We start from the raw sequence: 21006 nt of genomic DNA, 5'->3' as shown, positions 1-21006 counted from the left end.
ATCTTGGACTAGAAAAGAACATGACTAATTCTTGTACAAGTAAACATTCCATACAAAAAAATATTCATTAATTGCGCACATACATGTAGCAATACTGTCAGGGTAACAAACATAAATGAGATCTAATGGCAACATAGGAAGATACAAGTACATGATGGCAGTCAACTGAGAGTTACAAGTAAAATTAATTTCTGTTTGTTAAGTACAAACCACAACACTTGAAATATCAATTATTTTCCCTTTAAGGGTGGGATTATTCACTAAGTGAAAGTAAGTCACCAGTTCATTCCCTGGTTGTTTCAGTCACACTAACAGAGTCTATGTGAACAATGGTATCTGCAGACTCAATCAAGCTGCAGAACACTTGATGGCTCATCCTCAGACTGGCTGGAGTTGGACTCACTGTCCTCGTAAGGCACTCATCATGGTACACAGTTACAACCTGTGTCAATGAACTGTGACAGTAATGTTCAGCAACAATGCATTACACCATGTACAATAAATAGAATGAGCTAAAAGATTTTGTATCAGATTTTGCGTGATTCAAGATGGCCACACCCATGTCAAGTTACTGCACTAGCCAACACAGGCTAGTAGCAGAGATTTTGCAGTGTTAAGATCTAACCCTGGCTTGCTGCATGACCCACCTTCTCTTGAGATTCAGTTCATGGACAGATGTCCTGACATTTTCCTTTAGAATTCGCTGGTATAATTCAGAATTCATTGTTTCATCAATGATGGCAAGCCGTCCTGGCCCAGACGCAGCAAAACAACCCCAAACCATGATACTACCACCACCACGTTTCACAGATGGGATAAGGTTCTTATGCTGGAATGCAGGGTTTTCCTTTCTCCAAACATAACGCTTCTCATTTAAACCAAAAAGTTCTATTTTGGTCTCATCCGTCCACAAAGCATTTTTCCAATAGCCTTTTGGCATGTCCACATGATCTTTAGCAAACTGCAGACAAGCAGCAATGAGACGAGAGAGCAGTGGCTCTCTCCTTGCAACCCTGCCACGCACACCATTGTTGTTCCATGTTCTGATGGTGGACTCATGAACATTAACATTTAGCCAATGTGAGAGAGGCCTTCAGTTGCTTAGAAGTTACCCTGGGGTCCTTTGTGACCTCGCCGACTATTACACGCCTTGCTCTTGGAGTGATCTTTGTTGGTCGACCACTCCTGGGGAGGGTAACAATGGTCTTGAATTTCCTCCATTTGTACACAATCTGTCTGACTGTGGATTGGTGGAGTCCAAACTCTTTAGAGGTGGTTTTGTAACCTTTTCCAGCCTGATGAGCATCAACAACGCTTTTTCTGAGGTCCTCAGAAGTCTCCTTTGTTCGTGCCATGATACACTTCCACAAACATGTGTTGTGAAGATCAGACTTTGATAGATCCTTGTTCTTTAAATAAAACAGGGTGCCCACTCACACCTGATTGTCATCCCATTGATTGAAAACACCTGACTCTAATTTCACCTTCAAATGAACTGCTAATCCTCGAGGTTCACATACTTTTGCCACTCACAGATATGTAATATTGGATCATTTTCCTCAATAAATAAATGACCAAGTATAATATTTTTGTCTCATTTGTTTAACTGGGTTCTCTTTATCTACTTTTAGGACTTGTGTGAAAATCTGATGTTTTAGGTCATATTTATGCAGAAATATAGAAAATTCTAAAGGGTTGACAAACTTTCAAGCACCACTGTACTAAAAGAAATCCTGAAGAAAGGATCAGAGTGAAGAGCCTCATCATTATACAGCTCTTACCCCATTACAGCTGGTATCTATACAGCTCACGTTGCCTGACTCAGAAGTCATGATGTCAACAGGTGACTAGAGGAAATTACAGGAGGTAGTAAAATTGCTCGGTAAGGAAGTGAAACTAACAGTGCAACCAGTCTTTCAATAGGTCAATCTGAGTGCATCATAAGTGCAATACATTACACATGACAACCTACATGATGTCTGGTCGAGGCATTATGGGTAAAACGCCAAAACAACACTATCCTTGACTTGCAAGTGATGTCAAAGCAAAATAGAAACCCGGATGTCGGCCATGGTGGATATACAAATGAGGGGTCAAGCGGCATTCCATACAAAACAGTCACGCGTGTGCAACTCTGTTTTTTCACTGCTTTAAGCATTGTTTTCGCTGTGCCATATCTTTGCGCTGTATATGTTTGTGGTCACAACAGTACTCGCGACCGTGGAACTTTCCGATTTTTTAGAAATCCGTCTGTGATTCAGAAAGAAAGAGGGCGAGGAAACTGAGGTTTAGTACGGCGAGGAGACGAGCATGGCTGAACAACATCGGCAGAACAGATCTAGCAGAGGCTAAAACCAAAACATCTCGTGTTTGTAGTAATCATTTTATCTCAGGTGAGATTCAAAAGCTCTCTCAATAATATCACGGAAGAATTTTATTCAGTCTTGCTAGACTTTTGCCATAAAATGAGCGTTCTCTTGTCGTTATAATTTTAACCCGTGTATTACCATTTCGCTTCTAGGAGCGCCAGCAAAATTATATGATAGAAACAATCCAGACTGGACGCCCACTCAGAACATGGGCTACGTTTCATCCAAGGTTGGATTTAATTCTTCAGCAGCCAAACCAGATAGAACGCAATATCTGGGTACTCAATGGTCGGTAGAAGCGTCTTTTCTTCAGAAAAGTCTGACTTTAAAATAACATGGATCAAAACCACACATATCTATCTTGTCTTTGTATCGAATCTTCGCTCGACCGTTCAAACTGTGATAATACGGAGAAAATTCAGCATTGTTTACAGACACGCTTTCAGCAGCTGCCATCCGAGTTGCTTTGTCGATCCACCATCATGGTGGACGCTCATGATATAGCACATTCTGATCATGTGCTTGCAAGTCATCTATTGGCTTCTCTATGTTGATATTTGACACTTTTGGCTATTAATTGTCCACACTTGGCAGGATGCTCTGCAAAATCAGCAACGGATTCCCCTTACAAACCAATAACCGGGGTTATCTGACCAGTGTTTAACCCTTCTTTTGTCATTTCAAACCAAGAGAGTCAACACGCGTTCATCCCTGGTCATGACAATTCAGATAGGACCTGGGTCACAACCCAGGAGAGACGAATTAATAATTAACTCACAGGCTGCAAATGCATGAGAACCCCTCCCCCCCCCAACAGATTTTCCCTAATGCCTCAGTCACAACCGGCCATACGTACTCCTATGGCCGGTCTACGTGCAAAAAAACGCAAGAAACGCACAGAGGGCGCGCATGTGACGTGCTGATTTTTGAGCCGTAGACTGGCCGCAGAGGTTCTTTGTCATGTCAAACAAACTCTACGGGCGCTTACGTTTTTTTCAGGTTGCAAGACAAACTTACAGCCAACGTGCGTCTTTCTCCACGAACAAAAAAAACGCAGCGATTTGGGAAACGCCAAAAATCGCACGGCCAAAAAATCGTACGTCCGGTTGTGACCTAGGGCCATTATTAAAAAATGTTCTGTTTCCGGTCCACCGGCCGGGTGAGTGCCGTTTGTGCGGGTGAAATTTCTTTAACGCCGGTTTTTCGACATTTTTTTCGGGTTCGTAAATCTAAAATCGAACTTGACATTTCCGCATTCCCAGGGCTTTCCACTAAGGCTCATACTAGCCAACCATGACAAATAAGTAGCCAGCCGGGGGGGTAAACACAAAAACTCCTATGCACACAGTTCCCAGGATTAAATGTATTTTCCACAGACCATTTATTTATTCACTTTACTCAAATACAAAGTAAAATGGCAGTAAATCTTCTTTCTTTTCTTGCGTATTGCATCATGAGGTGTTCCTGGCTTGTAAATCTCTTATTTTCCGTGCATGACACATTCACGCAGCTTAGTGTGCGCGCACACCGCATGTCGGGGCGCGGATGAGTTACTCTCCCTTGATCAACAGTTCAGTTTGACATTATTGTCAGTCCGTTAGATAAACATTTAATTTTATTAAAATCGAAAATTAATATTTAGAGCCTGTGGGCTACAAAAATAGTCATTAACCTCCTAAGGCCCAAGCTGTTTTTTTTTACATGCATTTTTTATTTCTCTTTGCTATTTGGGCTTATTAGAACCTGATTAGAATAAAAATTAATCATTTTTTGATAAGATGTACTTTTAGAGAAAAAGTATGTCCACATATGTGGATTCTTGTTCCGAATTTCTAAAAAGTGCTGTCCACGCATGTGACCGCTAAGCCCTAAGAGGTTAAAGTAGCCGGCTAGACTTAATTGTATGGCTGGCAGCCGGCGCTTGTGGAAAGCCCTGTCGAATCAGCTCTGCGTATGCGCCGTGCGGCACAAAAAAACGGCAGCCACCATGAAGGAAGGCGATCCGGAGTTTTCAAACATTTGCTTAAGTGTGAAATCGCAAAATGGTATTCTAGCGAACAACAAAATAGTAAAGATTCAGAAAAACAAATCATTCAGTGAACATTTTAATAGTGTAATTTCATCTGAACTAGGCCTAACGCTCGATTTAGAACTACAAAAAGTCCGTGTGTCGGACATTTTAAGTACCTTTGTAAAAGTTTTGCAAATGTTGCAGTCAGCATTTAAAATGCTAACTTAGTTTTTGTACAAGTTTCAGTTGATTTAACTGTCATATTTTATTAAATGTGTCTGCTTTTGTAATAAAAAAAGTACTGAAAGAAAAAGCAAACAGCACTGCAATTTCTTATCCATCCATATATAATAAAAAATAAATAAATAAAAAATAAATCCCTCCCTCCCGACTGAAATTTTTTTTGCCCACCCGGTGGACAGGAAACGGATTTTTTTTAAGGATGGCCTAGGCTTAAGAAGGGCTCCTGAGTAGCACAACAAAAAGCAGTCAAATTGAAAGTTCGAATCCCAATGATGTCACAGTCATCTATGGAGCCAAGGCAGTAAAACAGGCTGTGCTCTCTGGGTGAGAGGGACATCCTGGCATTGAGGAAGTAATTCTAATTCTTGTAAACAGATGCACTGATGTTGAAACGGTGTCAGAAAATCTTTGTTCCACTTTCTAAGTATTTTCGTAGATCATATTTTGTTAAGGCTTATTTTACAATCAGGGTACGCAAGCTAAAAATCACATTTAACACTTATTATCTTCAATATCAAAAGGCTTGACTAAATAAACTCGGTTGTTTATTGTAGCCCTGTGATAGCTCTATTTACCATGCAAAAAAAAAAAAAAAATTTGGTGATAACGTTATTTTTGGTGAATGTATGGCAATATGTGTCATATTTAGCAAAATTACTCGTGTCATTTAGAAAAAGTGCTTTTTTGGCCACAGGTAGCTCCAAAAGGGATGCACTTACATCATTCTTTATACCATAAAACACATATTTGGTTCCATATCATTGGAAACATAGTTAAGTTTTAATGTTGAATGCCAGTAAGTTTTCAGACTATTTTGATCAAATTAATATGGAATTGTGTCAAAACAAATGTCCTCTCCGAGACAGCTAATTTTTCAATATAAAATAACATATCTAAAATGATTATTTTCATCCTAAAATGTGGTCAAGATATTGGGACATAAATATTAGAGACAACTAACACAAAGCTTACAGCCTTAGATTTAAAAGCACTGTGGAAGGAGTGGATTCTGAACTGTCAAAAAAAATGTCCTCTCCAAGACAAAATGTCTCGGAGAGGACAGTTATTTTGACATAAGGTCACAAATATTTAGGAGACCCATGCATAAATCATTTTTAATATGGATACATACAGTGGGGCAAAAAAGTATTTAGTCAGTCACCAATTGTGCAAGTTCTCCCAACTTAAAAAGATGAGAGAGGCCTGTAATTTTCATCATAGGTACACTTCAACTATGAGAGACAGAATGGAGGGAAAGAATCCAGGAAATCACACTGTCTGATTTTTAAAGAATTTATTTGCAAATTTTGGTGGAAAATAAGTATTTGGTCAATAAAAGTTCATCTCAATACTTTGTTCTATACCCTTTGTTGGCAATGACAGAGGTCAAACGTTTTCTGTAAGTCTTCACAAGGTTTTCACACACTGTTGCTGGTATTTTGGCCCATTCCTCCATGCAGATCTCCTCTAGAGCAGTGATGTTTTGGGGCTGTCGCTGGGCAACACGGACTTTCAACTCCCTCCAAAGATTTTCTATGGGGTTGAGATCTGGAGACTGGCTTGAAATGCTTCTTATGAAGCCACTCCTTCGTTGCCCGGGCGGTGTGTTTGGGATCATTGTCATGCTGAAAGACCCAGCCACATTTCATCTTCAATGCCCTTGCTGATGGAAGGAGGTTTTCACTCAAAATCTCACGATACATGGCCCCATTCATTCTTTCCTTTCCTTTATCAGTCATCCTGGTCCCTTTGCAGAAAAACAGCACCAAAGCATGATGTTTCCACCCCCATGCTTCACAGTAGGTATGGTGTTCTCTGGATGCAACTCGGCATTCTTTCTCCTCCAAACACGACAAGTTGAGTTTTTACCAAAAAGTTCTATTTTGGTTTCATCTGACCATATGACATTCTCCCAATCCTCTTCTGGATCATCCAAATGCTCTCTAGCAAACTTCAGACGGGCCTGGACATGTACTGGCTTAAGCAGGGGGACATGTCTGGCACTGCAGGATTTGAGTCCCTGGCGGCGTAGTGTGTTACTGATGGTAGCCTTTGTTACTTTGGTCCCAGCTCTCTGCAGGTCGTTCACTAGGTCCCCCCATGTGGTTCTGGGATTTTTGCTCACCGTTCTTGTGATCATTTTGACCCCACAGGGTGAGATCTTGCGTGGAGCCCCAGATCGAGGGAGATTATCAGTGGTCTTGTATGTCTTCCATTTTCTAATAATTGCTCCCACAGTTGATTTCTTCACACCAAGCTGCTTACCTATTGCAGATTCAGTCTTCCCAGCCTGGTGCAGGTCTACAATTTTGTTTCTGGTGTCCTTTGACAGCTCTTTGGTCTTGGCCATAGTGGAGTTTGGAGTGTGACTGTTTGAGGTTGTGGACAGGTGTCTTTTATACTGATAACGAGTTCAAACAGGTGCCATTAATACAGGTAACGAGTGGAGGACAGAGGAGCCTCTTAAAGAAGTTGTTACAGGTCTGTGAGAGCCAGAAATCTTGCTTGTTTGTAGGTGATCAAATACTTGCTTGTTTGTAGGTGATCAAACGCGCGTATAGATACAAAATGGCGACTGTCAAATGAAAGAGTAAGAAACAAAGTAGGTTTCGACAAGATCATGAAATATCGGTGAATTTGAGAAGTAAAAACATGTCCATGATCTTTCCACCATGCTTATCTGCGATGATAACGTCCGGGCTTTCCCTCAAATTGCTGATCATGCTAAAAAAAAAAAAAATTCCATAAATCAGCTAACGAGCTGTGTCATCATACAACAAGCTCAAAGGGTGGTGGTGGTGGGGTTATTAAATGTAGGAATGCATTTCTGACAGCTATAGCAAGTTATGAGTGTTTGAAATACGCTCTGTAATCTATCAGCCCATATGTCAAAGCAATGGGCGTAAACGAGATTCGCTGAGACCTGTGCGCGACTTTGTAGGACAGAAGTAAAATGTACAGCAGAAATCAAAGTGACCAACATCTGCCAACGTTGTCAAAAGACGCGCGTGCCCTCCTTCAAATGCTGATGTAATCAAGCCGGAAGTTTTCCGTGTCCGAAATCGCTCCCTACTCACTATATAGCGTGGACGCCATTTTGTAGTGCTGTCCGAAACCTTAGTGAGGATTATGTGGGAAATGCGCTCAGTATAATATGTATTTATCATAAATACACATGCATGTATTTACTTATTATTTTGAAAACCCACCAGCCACCTGATCTGGCACGTTTTAATTGTGTGACAGTAATGACAAATACCAGCGTGACGGACTCGTCCTTATCCTGCCGTCTTTCCGACTCTTCTCAGTTGGTTCGAAGTCGTATGGAATAATCTCCATGTCACGTACGTGAGGGAGGCGGCTGTATGTGCAGAAGTATACAGTTTAATAGAAGTGCAGAATAACGATCCAAAACGAGAACACAGGCAAAAGGGTCAGTCGAGGCACAAACGCTACATTAAAGGCTGAGCGAGGACAAGAACGAGAAACAGGAAATCAAGACAACAAGTAGAAAGGCTCAGTAATGCATACATACGTATCGTAATACTTCGCAACGCAAATGCATCAGCACAGTCCTTAAACAGGCAAACGCATAGTTCTTTAATTGAGCTGAGGTGCGCCACGGCCACAGTGCACAGGAATGACACTATCACTGATGAAGCTGGCAAATCTCGAAAAGAATCTAAATTGGAATGATATGGCAAGGTAAGATGTATAAGACAGTAGTGAGACCAGCTGTGATGTATGGATTGGAGACCGTACCCTTAACGAAGAGACAGTCGGCAAAGTTGAGGATGTTAAGGTTTGCGGTGGGAGGTTGGACAGGATAAGGAACGAGCACATCAGAGGGACAGCACACGTGGAGAGCTTGAGAATTAAGCTAAGAGAGATGAGACAGATGCAGAGCATGCTGGAAGGAGAATGTTGAGGATGGAGCTGCCAGGCACACGAAAACGAGGAAGGCCAAATAGGGAGATACATGGATGTGGTGAGCGAGGACATGAAAGTGGCAGGTGTGGTAGAGGAGGACGCGGAAGACAGGGAGCAATGGAGACGAAAAATCCGCTGTGGCGACCCCTAATCGGGAGCAGCCAAAAGAAGATGATGGCGGCAATCTGACCGCTGTGTAAACAGTTTTCAAAATGGCAGCGTTGACATGTCACGTTTAAATAGGGCTGCATGATTATGGAAAAAATGATAATGACGATTATCTTGATCAAAATTGTAATCGCGATTATTAATCATGATTATTCTTGATGTTAGGGAAATCACTTAAATTTTATTTCACTATATTCAAACAAACAATATGAACAGCTTTGAGTGCAGAATGAAATTTAAAAGGGAAATTCTGATTTCCAAATGACAAATAAATGAAATTTATCCAAGAAATTACCAAAGGATGAAGGAACTGAAAACTCAATTGCAACAATTACATAGCATTATACTGAGGCCTACCAGTTTTTAGCTAGAAAGCCCAGCCTATCAACATGCTCTGGCTTTAAACATGAGCGAAGGCAGGTCACAACATTGCCTCCAGTGCTAAATAGTCTGTTGTTCCGACATAGTTAGCTTTTCTCTCTCACCTCAATCTGCTACCTACTCTCACGCTATCACCCCTTGAAGATACCGCTGCACTGAAGCTCTGCGCACTTGGCCAGTGTTGCCAGATGCTGCTGACGTTTTCCAACCCAAAATATGTTCAAAACCCGCCAAAATGCACTTAAAACCGCCCAATCTGGCAACACTGCCTTGGCTTGCTTGCTTATTTAGGCGGAGTAATGAAACCTTACATGCGTCGGTTCGCCCCCTAATGGTTTGGCGGAGTACTGATCAAAAAGTGCTTGATCAGATATGCAGCAGAGCTCGCATTTTAAATGGAAATAAATCGCGATTTTCATTTAATTTAATCGTGGCAGCCAAAATCGCGATTTTCAATTAAATTCGATTAATTGTGCAGCCCTACGTTTAAAGTCTCGTGAAGATCTCGTGGATCACCGACCAAATGAGCTACATTCAACATGGCTAAAAACCAAAAAGGCTGATAAGTGTAATATGCCAATACAAGTCACAATATAAGGTTAATAAAACCAAAAACGTTATTCAATAAACACGTTAAGAAAACGCAAGTTTAAAAATGACTTGAGTTCTCCTTTAATTAACCAATAACTGCAACTTACCTTTGTTTAAAATAATAATAATTTAAAAAAAAAAAAAATCGATAATCTGAGCCGCCGCCCAACAGAGCTGTTTAAACATATTAGCTGGAAGTACATTTACCAAGTCGTACAACAACTCCAGCACAATATCCACAAAGAAAATATATATATTTATATTTCAGAGGTGGACAGTAACAAAGTACACTTACTTGAGTACTGTAGTTAAGTACACTGAGTATCTGTACTTTACTTGAGTATTTCTTTTGGAAACTTATGACTAACTTCACTACATTTGAAAGGCAAATATCGTACTTTTCACTCCACTACATTTCTATCAAGGTCCTCATTACTATGAAGTGGCTTTGAAAGTGGATGTTTTTTCTTCCCTTTTCTAAAACGTGATTGGTTTTTTTGCAGGTGACACTGAGAGCCGATCAGTAAATCACTCGGGTCACGTCACGTCACGTCCATAGACTGGATAAAATCAAGTTCGGCGATTTCTCAACAGCATTATTTGAACACGATCAGTTGATAGCAGAATGGAAGGAGGCGGTTCTTCTGGGGGGAACACACGCACCCATGGCCATACCTAGAACCCAGAGCCCATGTTTCGGTTTTCGGAAAGGAATAAAGATTCGTTTCATTTTAAACATTTGCCGAAAATGAACCACATCAAAAACTCGCCGTCCGACCTGCAGAAGCATATTGAGGTATATAAACGTTTTATTCCAAGAGAAAGCTTGCAACAAAGTTGTCTGTGCTTTTAGAGCTAGCGATAATGTTGCAAACATAGCTATGCAGTCAGAGAGAGAGAGTGAGAGAGAAAGAAAAGCTTTATCACATGCACACTTAAAGCACAGTGAGATTCATCCTCTGCATTTAACCCATCTGAAGCAGTGAACACACACACGCACACTCAGAGCAGTGGACAGCCACACTACAGCGCCCGGGGAGCAGTCAGGGGTCAGGTACCTTGCTCAAGGGCACTTCAGCCCAAGGCCGCCCCATGTTAACCTAACTGCATGTCTTTGGACTGTGGAGGAAACCGGAGCACCCGGAGAAAACCCACGCGGACACGGGAAGAACATGCAAACTCCACACAGAAAGGCCCTCGCCGGCTGCTGGGATTAAACCCGGAACCTTTTTGCTGTGAGGCGACCGTGCTAACCACTTGCACGAGTCTTGTCGAGGTGCGGGGTCACCGTGATCAGAGTCGGCCGAGTCGCTGTCCGATTCCGAGGCTGCACGGTCAAACCAGTGAGCCACATTCACCGATTGCTTCGCAACGGCCAGAGGTTCATACATGTATGGTTTCACCTCTCAATATTTAATGTGGAGAGTTCCTACTTCAAAATCGCTATCAGACATTTTACACAACCTCTCACGACCAAAGTCCGTACACGTGTGCTCAGTTCGCAAGTAAACACAGGGCTGCTCCCGGTCTGTTTGGATTAAATGACGTCACGATGACGGTCCCCTGGCGGTGAAAGTGCGCTTAAGTGAGATGTAAACAAACCTTCGGAAATTGAGCAAACCAGTATATTTTAACCGTTTTATTCAATTTTAGGGTGCAAATTAGACACCAGGAAGATTGAACTCACTTTTTGGGTCGTTCTTCTAAACAATAAAGTTGATATTCTACGTTTCACCTCCGACTTAAACTTTGGTCAAATATCTGTCACATTTTGCACAATTTTCTTAGCTTGCACAATACCAAAAAAATTCAGTTGAAATCAAGCCATTTGAGGCGAATTGGTCCGCCTCCGAAAAAACTTGGCATTTGGATTTCCCGGGAAACATTGATTTTCGTGACGTCGCGTGCGGGACGCCTCCCTCTGAATCCTACGTCAGCGCTGGTTTGTTTATGAGAAAATGACCTGGTGGTTTTCTGCAAATTTCTTCAAGGTTATCACGTAATTATTAAAATGGTGAACAGATGTATCGTAGGAGGGTGTAGCAACACCAATCTTGATGGGATTAGTACTCATCGTTTCCCAAAAGACCGGACAATGAGAGAGAAACGGGAGCGCTTGGTCTACACAGGCTGTGCACTGAAACCGTGCCAAGCTCGCGCAGCCCGCTGGCGCTTCTGCAGGTAACGTCACGAATCTGGCTCCAGACTCGCTTGGGATTTTTCCAGACGCGTTTTGTTATTTTATTTTTTTCTGCTGTAGACAGACGGCCTTGTGCAAAATTACCCTTCTGGATGAGTGTGTAAAGGGACATACTTTCATATTTAAAAAAAAAAAAAAAAAAAAAAAAACACACACAAAATTGGTCCAGGATATGCACTTTAACGTTAAACCACCATGACTGCACAGCATGCGTTCATTTTGGGAATTCATATTTCTGTCTTTGGTAACAGTGTTAGGTTTTGTCAGCGTTGTGTCAATAATACAACGACGCGCTGACAGAAAATGTACTTTTAATACTTAAGCATTTTTAAAAGCAAGTAAAAAATTTGACTGGACAACTTGCACTTGTATCGGAGGAACGTTTGACCAGTGGGATCTGTACTTTGACTTAATGAAGTTGGGTACTTTGTCCACCTCCGACAGATGCATCTCAGCAGCAGCAGCATGAACAGTGCCATGTGCTGACAAGCAGATAAACAGAATAATTGGTTATAATGCATGCTGTCTGAGCTGCATGATTTCACCGAGCACTTCCCATCTAATGGGGGTCATTAGGGAATTAATTCTCGGCGTTTGAACAGAAACATTAAAGCAGTATTAGATTAGATTAAGGTTCTGGGTTCGAGCCCAGCAGCCAGCGAGAGCCTTTCTGTGTGGAGTTTGCAAGTTCTCCTCGTGTCAGCATGGGTTTCCTCCGGGTGCTCCAGTTTCCCCAAAGACATGCAGTCAGGTTAGCACTCAAGGTGCCCTTGAGCAAAGTACTTAACCCCTGACTGCTCCCCAGGCGCTCTAGTGTGGCTGCCCACTGATCTGGGTGTGCGCACGCACGTGTGTGTTCACTGCTTCAGATGGGTTAAATGCAGAGGATGAATCTCACTGTGCTTGAAGTGTGCATGTGATAAATAAAGCTTTCTTTTTCTAAATTAAAAAGTCAGCTCTTAGAAAATAATCAGATTTGTGTTCTCTCTCTTCTCTCCCCCTCAAATCTGTCCCTCCGAGTTACACGTCGGTCCTGGGATCGAGATGCTGACCTCTTCTGCTCCTCGGACCTGCCTGATCCATCCTGGTGCCCTGTGTCTGGTTGGAGTCTCATCGCATCGCTCCTGTGGAGGGCGGCCCCATGTGGACAGTTGGGGGTCACGCCTGGAGGACGCTCTGACTCTTGCGGTGGTGCTTTTGTGGCTGGGGACTGCGGTTGTCGTGAACGGTTTTGCGCTCGGGTTTCCGTTGGTGGGGGATTTATAGCATCAACGAAGCTGACTTTATGTTAATGTTATAGTCAGGCTGTCTGTTGTCACCCAGATGAGGATGGGTTCCCTTTTGAGTCTGGTTCCTCTCGAGGTTTCTTCCTCGTGTCGTCTGACGGAGTTTTTCCTTGCCACCGTCGCCACAGGCTTGCTCATTGGGGATAGATTAGGGATAAAATTAGCTCATGTTTTAAGTCATTCAAATTCTGTAAAGCTGCTTAGCAGCAATGTTTATTGTTAAAAGTGCTATAGAAATAAACTTGACTTGTGTTTTCTCTCCCTCCCCAAATCTGTCCCTCTGAGTTACATGTCGGTCCCGGGTCCTTAGGTGGTAAGTGGTTAGCACGTTCACCTCACAGCAAGAAGGTTCTGGGTTTGAACCCAGCGGCCAGCGAGGGCCTTTCTGTGTGGGTTTCCTCCGGGTGCTCCGGTTTCCCCGACAGTCCAAAGACACGCACTTAGGTTAATACGGGACGGCCTTGGGCTGAGTTGCCCTTGAGCGAGGCACCTAACTCCCAACTGCTCCCTGGGTGCTGTTCACATGGCTGCCCACTGCTCTAGATGGGTTAAATGCCTCAACTCCTCTCATTATCTCTAGCCGCTTTATCCTGTTCTACAGGGTCGCAGGCAAGCTGAGAGGCGGGGTACACCCTGGACAAGTCGCCAGGTCATCACAGGGCTGACACAGACAACCATTCACACCTACGGTCAATTTAGAGTCACCAGTTAACCTAACCTGCATGTCTTTGGACTGTGGGGGAAACCGGAGCACCCGGAGGAAACCCACGCGGACACGGGGAGAACATGCAAACTCCGCGCAGAAAGGCCCTCATCGGCCACGGGGCTCGAACCTGAACCTTCTTGCTACACCACCGTGCCGCCCCTGGGTTAAATGCAGAGAGGAAATTTCACAAGTGTGTGATGACTGGACTAACAACACAGGTGTCCTGTACAAGAAGGGCCCAAGTCGTCTCCACCTCTTGAGAAGACTGAGGTCTTTTGGTGTGTGCAGGACACTGCTTAGGACTTTTTAGGACTCTGTGGTAGCATCAGTGATTTTCTACGCTGTGGTCTGCTGGGGCTGTGGAAGTTCAGAGAGGGACAGGAAGAAACTTCATAAACTGGTCAGAAGGGCTGGCTCAGTCTTGGACTGTCCTCTGGACTCCATTGAGGTGGTGGGTGAGAGGAGGATGTTAGCCAAGCTGACCTCAATCATGGAGAACCCCTCTCACCCCCTACATGAGGCTGTGGGGGCTTTCAGCAGCTCGTTTAGTAGTAGACTGCTACACCCACGATGCAAGGAGGAGCGGTACTGCAGGTCATTCATACCTACTGCTGTCAGACTGTATAACACCCACAACTTGGAACGTAGCACCAATAACCTGTTTGTCGTTATATTTGCACTACTTCACCACTACTACCATCGATGCAATTATGTGCAAAAATATAGGCCCTAAACGATTTTTATGCGCCCGTATTTTTTATTTATTTATATTTATATATACACACACAGTCTACCTGTAATGTGCAATTTTTCCCGAGCCTCTCAATAAAGCAATTTTTCTATACTTTTTCACGGTAGATAATGCAAATAGCCCTCTGTATTTAATCCTTCGTTTGTCTAATTTTTATTTCAGTTTTATTTGTTATCCGTTTGACATTTTCTTGCTACTGTAACACGTGAATTTCCCCGATGTGGGATGAATAAAGTGAATCTAATCTAAGGGTTGTTTTACAATCAGGGTACGCAAGCTAAAAATCACATTTACCACTTATCATCTTCAATATCAAAAGGCTTGACTAAATAAACTCGGTTGTTTATTGTAGCCCTGTGATAGCTCTATTTACCATGCAAAAAAAAAAAAAATTGGTGATAACGTTATTTTTGGTGAATGTATGGCAATATGTGTCATATTTAGCAAAATTACTCGTGTCATTTAGAAAAAGTGCTTTTTTGGCCACAGGTATCTCCAAAAGGGATGCACTTACATCATTCTTTATACCATAAAACACATATTGGTTCCATATCATATCATATTAGTTAAGTTTTAATGTTGAATGTCAGTAAGTTTTCAGACTATTTTGATCAAATTAGTATGCAACTGTGTCAAAAAAAAATGTCCTCTCCAAGACAGCTAATTTTTCAATATAAAATAACATATCTAAAATGATTATTTTTATCCTAAAATGTGGTCAAGATATTGGGACATAAATATTAGAGACAACTAACACAAAGCTTACAGCCTTATATTTAAAAGCACTGTGGAAGGAGTGGATTCTGAATTGTCAAAAAAAAAAAAAAAAACTGTCTCGGAGAGGACAATTATTTTGACATAAGGTCACAAATGTTTAGGAGACCCATGCATAAATAATTTTTAATATGGATATATAAATGGGTAAGGACTACTTTGCTAAGATAAAAAAAAGTCCCTACGGCTACTACTTATTCAAGGGACATGAATTTTGTGTTGTCAATTTAAAGAAATGGCCGACACTCAGATGGACACGGCTGTGCAAGGTCTGCAGACTACACAAGAAAAAAAACCCTAAATAGTTCATGAGCATGCTATAACATTAGGTGAATGTTATGGACTACTAACAATTTCTTAACTGTTGGAATTTTATTTCTATCAGCTATTTTTTGACAAGGAGTCTTTGATAACATTTTTGATACTTTTCTTTATCTTATAGCAGATTACACAAAACTACCATACACACACACGCGTCAAAAAATTACCTGAAATCTGTTCTTTAACTGGTCCTTCACTTAAAAACTGGTACAAGAACCAGTCTGAATCAATTTGGATTTTGGACCCCTGTGACACAAACTTCATCTCATCTCATTATCTCTAGCCGCTTTATCCTGTTCTACAGGGTCGCAGGCAAGCTGAGCCTATCCCAGCTGACTACGGGCGAAAGGCAGGGTACACCCTGGACAAGTCGCCAGGTCATCACAGGGCTGACACATATGGCCCTTTTCCACTACCCTTTTTCAGCTCACTTCAGCCCGACACGGCTCGCGTTTCGACTATCTAAGAACAGCACGACTCGGCTCGCTTCAGCCCTGCTCAGCCCCCAAAACTCGCACGGTTTTGGAGTGGGGCTGAAGCGAGCCAAACCGAGCCGAGTGAGGCTGGGGGCGTGAGCAGACACTCCCCTGTGCACTGATTGGTGAGGAGGAGTGTCCTCACACGCCCCGCGAGCACGCTGGGATCTGTAAACACCGTAAACCCGGAAGAAGGAGAATTACGAATTACGAGAATTTCTGAAGCCTTATGCGCCTCGCCTCATCTATACGCTCTTGCCAGTATCTGTTGGCGTTGTCGGTGACAACAAGCCACAGCACCAAGACCAGCAACACTAACGACTCCATGTCCTCCATGTTTATTGTTTACTCTCCGGGTCGTGAGACTACCGCTTAAAAGATCACTGATGTCACTGTTTGCGCCGCCTAACGACATCACCTGACGTCCACCCACTTTCGCTAACTCCACCCAATGTGTCCACCCACTTCCAGCCAGCACGGTTCAGCGCGGTTGTAGTCGAAATGCAACTCCAACAGCCCCACTCAGCCCGACTCAGCACGGCACGGCTCAGCCCGATTCAGCCGCGTTGGTAGTGGAAAAGCGGCATTAGACACAGACAACCATTCACACTCTCATTCACACCTACGGTCAATTTAGAGTCACCAGTTAACCTAACCTGCATGTCTTTGGACTGTGGGGGAAACCGGAGCACCCGGAGGAAACCCACGCGGACACGGGAAGAACATGCAAACTCCGCACAGAAAGGCCCTCGCCGGCCACGGGGCTCGAACCCAGGACCTTCTTGCTGTGAGGCGACAGCGCTAACCACTACACCACCGTGCCGCCCTGACACAAACTTTGTACCCTGATTGTAAAACAACCCCTAATCTATCTGAAGATACTCAGTCATCCAGGTACATCGTAATCTGTGGTTGGTAGAAGAACGCAACTGGACTTGCTTGAAAAGTCTTGAAGACGTTTCACCTCTCATCCGAAAGGCATCCTCAGTTCTGTCTGTCTCTGTTCAAGCAAGTCCAGTTGCTCTCTTCTACCAACCACAGATTACTATGTACCTGGATGACTGAGGGTGTATTCAGACCAGGATAGTTCGATAGTTCACTTGCTTTGGTCCGAACCAAATGTTTTTTTTATTTTTTCATTTTGGTGCGGTTTGCTTTCACACTGTACATTTTAGTAAGCGGACCAAAATCTGTCAACAAAGCCACGCGCCCTGAGGTCGTTCAGCTATTGGTCAGAGACGACACGCGCACAAAGCGTTAAGTTCAAAAGTAGTCATGGAGGCTTTCCGTGCTGTTATTCTTTTTAATGTCATCAAAGCTATATGTTTTTTCCAGTTTTTACTGTTTTCACAATTGTGCGATTACTATGCTGTTGTACAAGTAATTTATCAACGACGACTTCAAAGGGCAAGGCGGCTACGGAGGATAGCGCTGATGAGCGCACATCATGTTGTGACAGTTCTGGCTCTTCACGCAAGACGGAGGAGGTATGGTGTCGGGATATTCGCCTTATCCATCGTAATAGATGAATTTCTTTTTTGCGTCGCTCGTACTGCCACTTTTTGAAAGAATGTCCCGGATTTTAATGTAGGTCTGACGGAGTTTCTTCACTTTTAGCCGACATTGTTCTGGGGAGCGCGTGAACCCCTTCTCCTTCATTTTCTCACTGAATACAGCAAACACGTCGGCATTTTTGCGTGTTCTCTCCAAAAGCTCAGATATGTGGACATCTGCCCATATATCCACAAGGGTACGCGTTTCTTCCTCGGCCCACGTTTGCCCCCTACTCATTTTTTGTACTCGCCTACCACTGGTGACTGAACGACCCTTGACAACCGAAAGTGTTTGCGCTTTGCGGTGGAGTGTCAAGACTCTGTTTCCCATAATGCTCAACAAATGACAGAAGCTCCCGAGGTACAAAAAAGCAAAACTGTCGGATTAGGTCCGGTCTGCTTTTACACCTCCAAAAGATCCGCACCAGGGTTCCTTTGGTCCGGACCGAGTCCGACCTTGCAGCTCAGTCTCGGTCCGGACCAGAGTTCGGCGGTTTGTATTCAGACCAAGCCAAAAGGTCCGGACCAAGGGAAATTTGGTTCGTTTAGTCCGGACCAAACAACGTAGGTGTGAATACGCCCTGAGTATCTTCACAGATATGTTTCTACGCACTTTGGGATGAGATCCCTTTGAGTGGTGCGGCAGTATGAGAGGACTTCCAGAAAACTGGCAGACATCTTAGCCAGAGAGGATCGTTCAATTTTGTCAACCTGGAACGACCAGCACTGAACAGAGACGGACAGAAGTGAGGATGCCTTTCGGATGAGGCGAAACGTCTTCAAGACTTTTCAAGCAAGTCCAGTTGCTCTCTTCTACCAACCACAGATAGCCCCTAATCTCATCTCATCTCATCTAATGAATAAAGTTGTGCTTTAGCTGCAGCAGGAGAGCCACACACACACACACACACACACAGCGCTGCTGCATGAAGAGCTCAGAGGAATCCTGGACCTGCACAGGTGTGTCAGGGAGTCCTGGGCGGGGTTCCAGTGAAGAGGCGACTTTTCTAGCAGGAAGTTCAGTCGCAATAAATCCCCACACACACACACACACTCTCTCTCTCTCTCTCTCACACACACACACCAGTCTGCCTGCCTGATTAGCCATGCGCTGCGTTCAAAGCCCAAGTTCTCTTACACAAGGAACAAATTGTCCAACAAGTAACCGCTGAACACGTCAGAGAGGAAAAGACAGTTAGCAACATTAGCAGGAAGGAAGGAAAGAAGTAAATAATAATAATAAACAACGTTATTCAGCTCGTGCGTCAAAAATAAGGCGCTAATAGAAGAGCTGGCTCATGTTGCCACTAACAACGCTTCAATTCTGAGAGAGTGTTGGGCTTTTAGCTGTACTCACCAGCCGGTTTAGGCTTCTCCGGAGCATACTGGACTCGTGTGTGTGTTTTGCTGTAAACACGCAGTTCCTTTTGTCTCAGCCGAACTAACTTTGCATGTATGACGCCAATTGAAAGCCGGTTAGTCGCGTCGTCAGCTATCTGCGCTGTGGCCCGGTTGGGTGCGCTGTGCGGGACGCGGCGGGGAAGCTACATGGCTGGCGTTCTCTCGCGCTCGCTGCCAGCATGCTCGCGCCTCGGTTCCGCAGTGAGCCGCCGGGGCTAGCGGCGCGCGCTCCCTGTGCTCAGCGGCATCGTGCAGGCGCCCTGTTGCTCAGCTCCGCCAGCAGCCCTCAGCGGAAGCGCACACCACTCAGCGGAACGGAGCGGTTCCAAAGAAAGAGGGGGAAAAGTGACAGTGATTCATTCACCGGGGATGCACCGCTCTATCTGCCTGTCTCTCTCTCTACCTCGCATTCCGCCCACAGCCTGCTCGCTCTCTCTCTCTCGCGAACAAATTTTTACTCCACGATAAGCCCCGCCCCGTCGTTGCGCAAAGCGTTATGGGAAATGTTGTTTTCAAGCATTCACTCGCGCTCTGATTGGCTGGCGAGCGGGTCGGTCGTTCACAACAAACATAGTAGCGTTTTTTTTTTTTTTTTTTTAATCAACATTTCTCTCTTTTTTTAAATAAGATTCATTTATAAGATTATCAAAAATCTTGTAAATTTTTGCCAGCATTTCTGAGGAGAATAGCATTAATTTTACAGCATGGATAGAGATGACAGTGTTCACAGTAAAAGCGAGTTTTACTACCCTGAGGAAGAAGAAATAAAACATTTCAGGAGAAAGCTAAAAACCTGTAACTTGCTAAAACCGAACAAAAACATGGCTGAATCCTGAATGACTCCTATTTGTATAAATAGGGGGCTACATAGGCGGCAAAATGTAGTGTTTTTCCTGCCATGGAAGTGCACTTGTATACCGAGGAGGAAGCAATTTGCATTACAGCCGTGAATGAGGATTCAAAATGGCGGCTCGGCTCGGTTTTCGCTTTCGGGCGCGCTCGGTTTCTGTTAGAATTTGGTGAGGAGGGGGCGTCGTGGCTCAGGTGGATAAGGCGCCATACCATAAATCCAGGGACTCGGGTTCAATTCCAACCCAAGGTTATATCCCTCCCCATCTCTCTCTCCTGCTCATTTCCTGTCTCTACACTGTCCTATCCAATAAAGGTGAAAAAGGACCAAAAAAAAGAATTTGGTAAAGAAAAAAATAAATATATTATTTGCCAGCTGGGAGGTCCATATGGTGAAATACCGTGACCTTGGCCCAGAGGGCCTCGCTCAGTACTTTCAAGACCTCAGTCACGGTATTTCACCATACGGACCTCCCAGCTTTTATTTTTTTCGCGGTCCAAATCCTGCGCTCTGATTGGCTAGCGAGCGGGTCCATATCCTACCGTACCGTTTATGGACCCCAGTTATGGACCTCCGGCGACTCAGTCATTCACAACAACAAACAACATAGGAGCATTTTTTGTCAACATTTGTCTTTTATATATAAAGATTAGTGTTGTCGCCTCACAGCAAGAAGGTCCGGGTTCGAGCCCCGTGGCCGGCGAGGGCCTTTCTGTGCGGAGTTTGCATGTTCTCCCCGTGTCCGCGTGGGTTTCCTCCGGGTGCTCCGGTTTCCCCCACAGTCCAAAGACATGCAGGTTAGGTTAACTGGTGACTCTAAATTGACCGTAGGTGTGAATGTGAGTGTGAATGGTTGTCTGTGTCTATGTGTCAGCCCTGTGATGACCTGGCGACTTGTCCAGGGTGTACCCCGCCTTTCGCCCGTAGTCAGCTGGGATAGGCTCCAGCTTGCCTGCGACCCTGTAGGACAGGATAAAGCGGCTAGAGATAATGAG

General features: G+C 43.9%; 1 protein-coding gene across 7 annotated transcripts in view; it reads right to left on the bottom strand.

The window, feature by feature from the left end:
• atp11c (ATPase phospholipid transporting 11C) overlaps positions 1–19617 on the bottom strand; it is a 273394-nt gene extending 253777 nt beyond the window's left edge. For 3 of the 7 annotated variants that reach the window (XM_060927772.1, XM_060927771.1, XM_060927774.1), the window contains exon 1: positions 19118–19616. In XM_060927772.1, the coding sequence (XP_060783755.1) occupies positions 19118–19144 (27 nt within the window). In that variant the 5' untranslated portion in view covers positions 19145–19616. Of the gene's footprint in view, positions 1–18844; positions 18929–19117 lie in introns of those variants that run through there. The other 4 variants (XM_060927777.1, XM_060927778.1, XM_060927773.1 and 1 more) reach the window with 3 other exon arrangements.
• Positions 19618–21006: the final 1389 nt, after the last annotated feature.

The sequence above is a fragment of the Neoarius graeffei genome, chromosome 8 (assembly GCF_027579695.1).
Source record: "Neoarius graeffei isolate fNeoGra1 chromosome 8, fNeoGra1.pri, whole genome shotgun sequence".
Lineage (NCBI taxonomy): Eukaryota > Metazoa > Chordata > Actinopteri > Siluriformes > Ariidae > Neoarius > Neoarius graeffei.
Note: the sequence above shows the minus strand (reverse complement) of the source record. Positions and strands in the feature narration are given on the sequence as shown.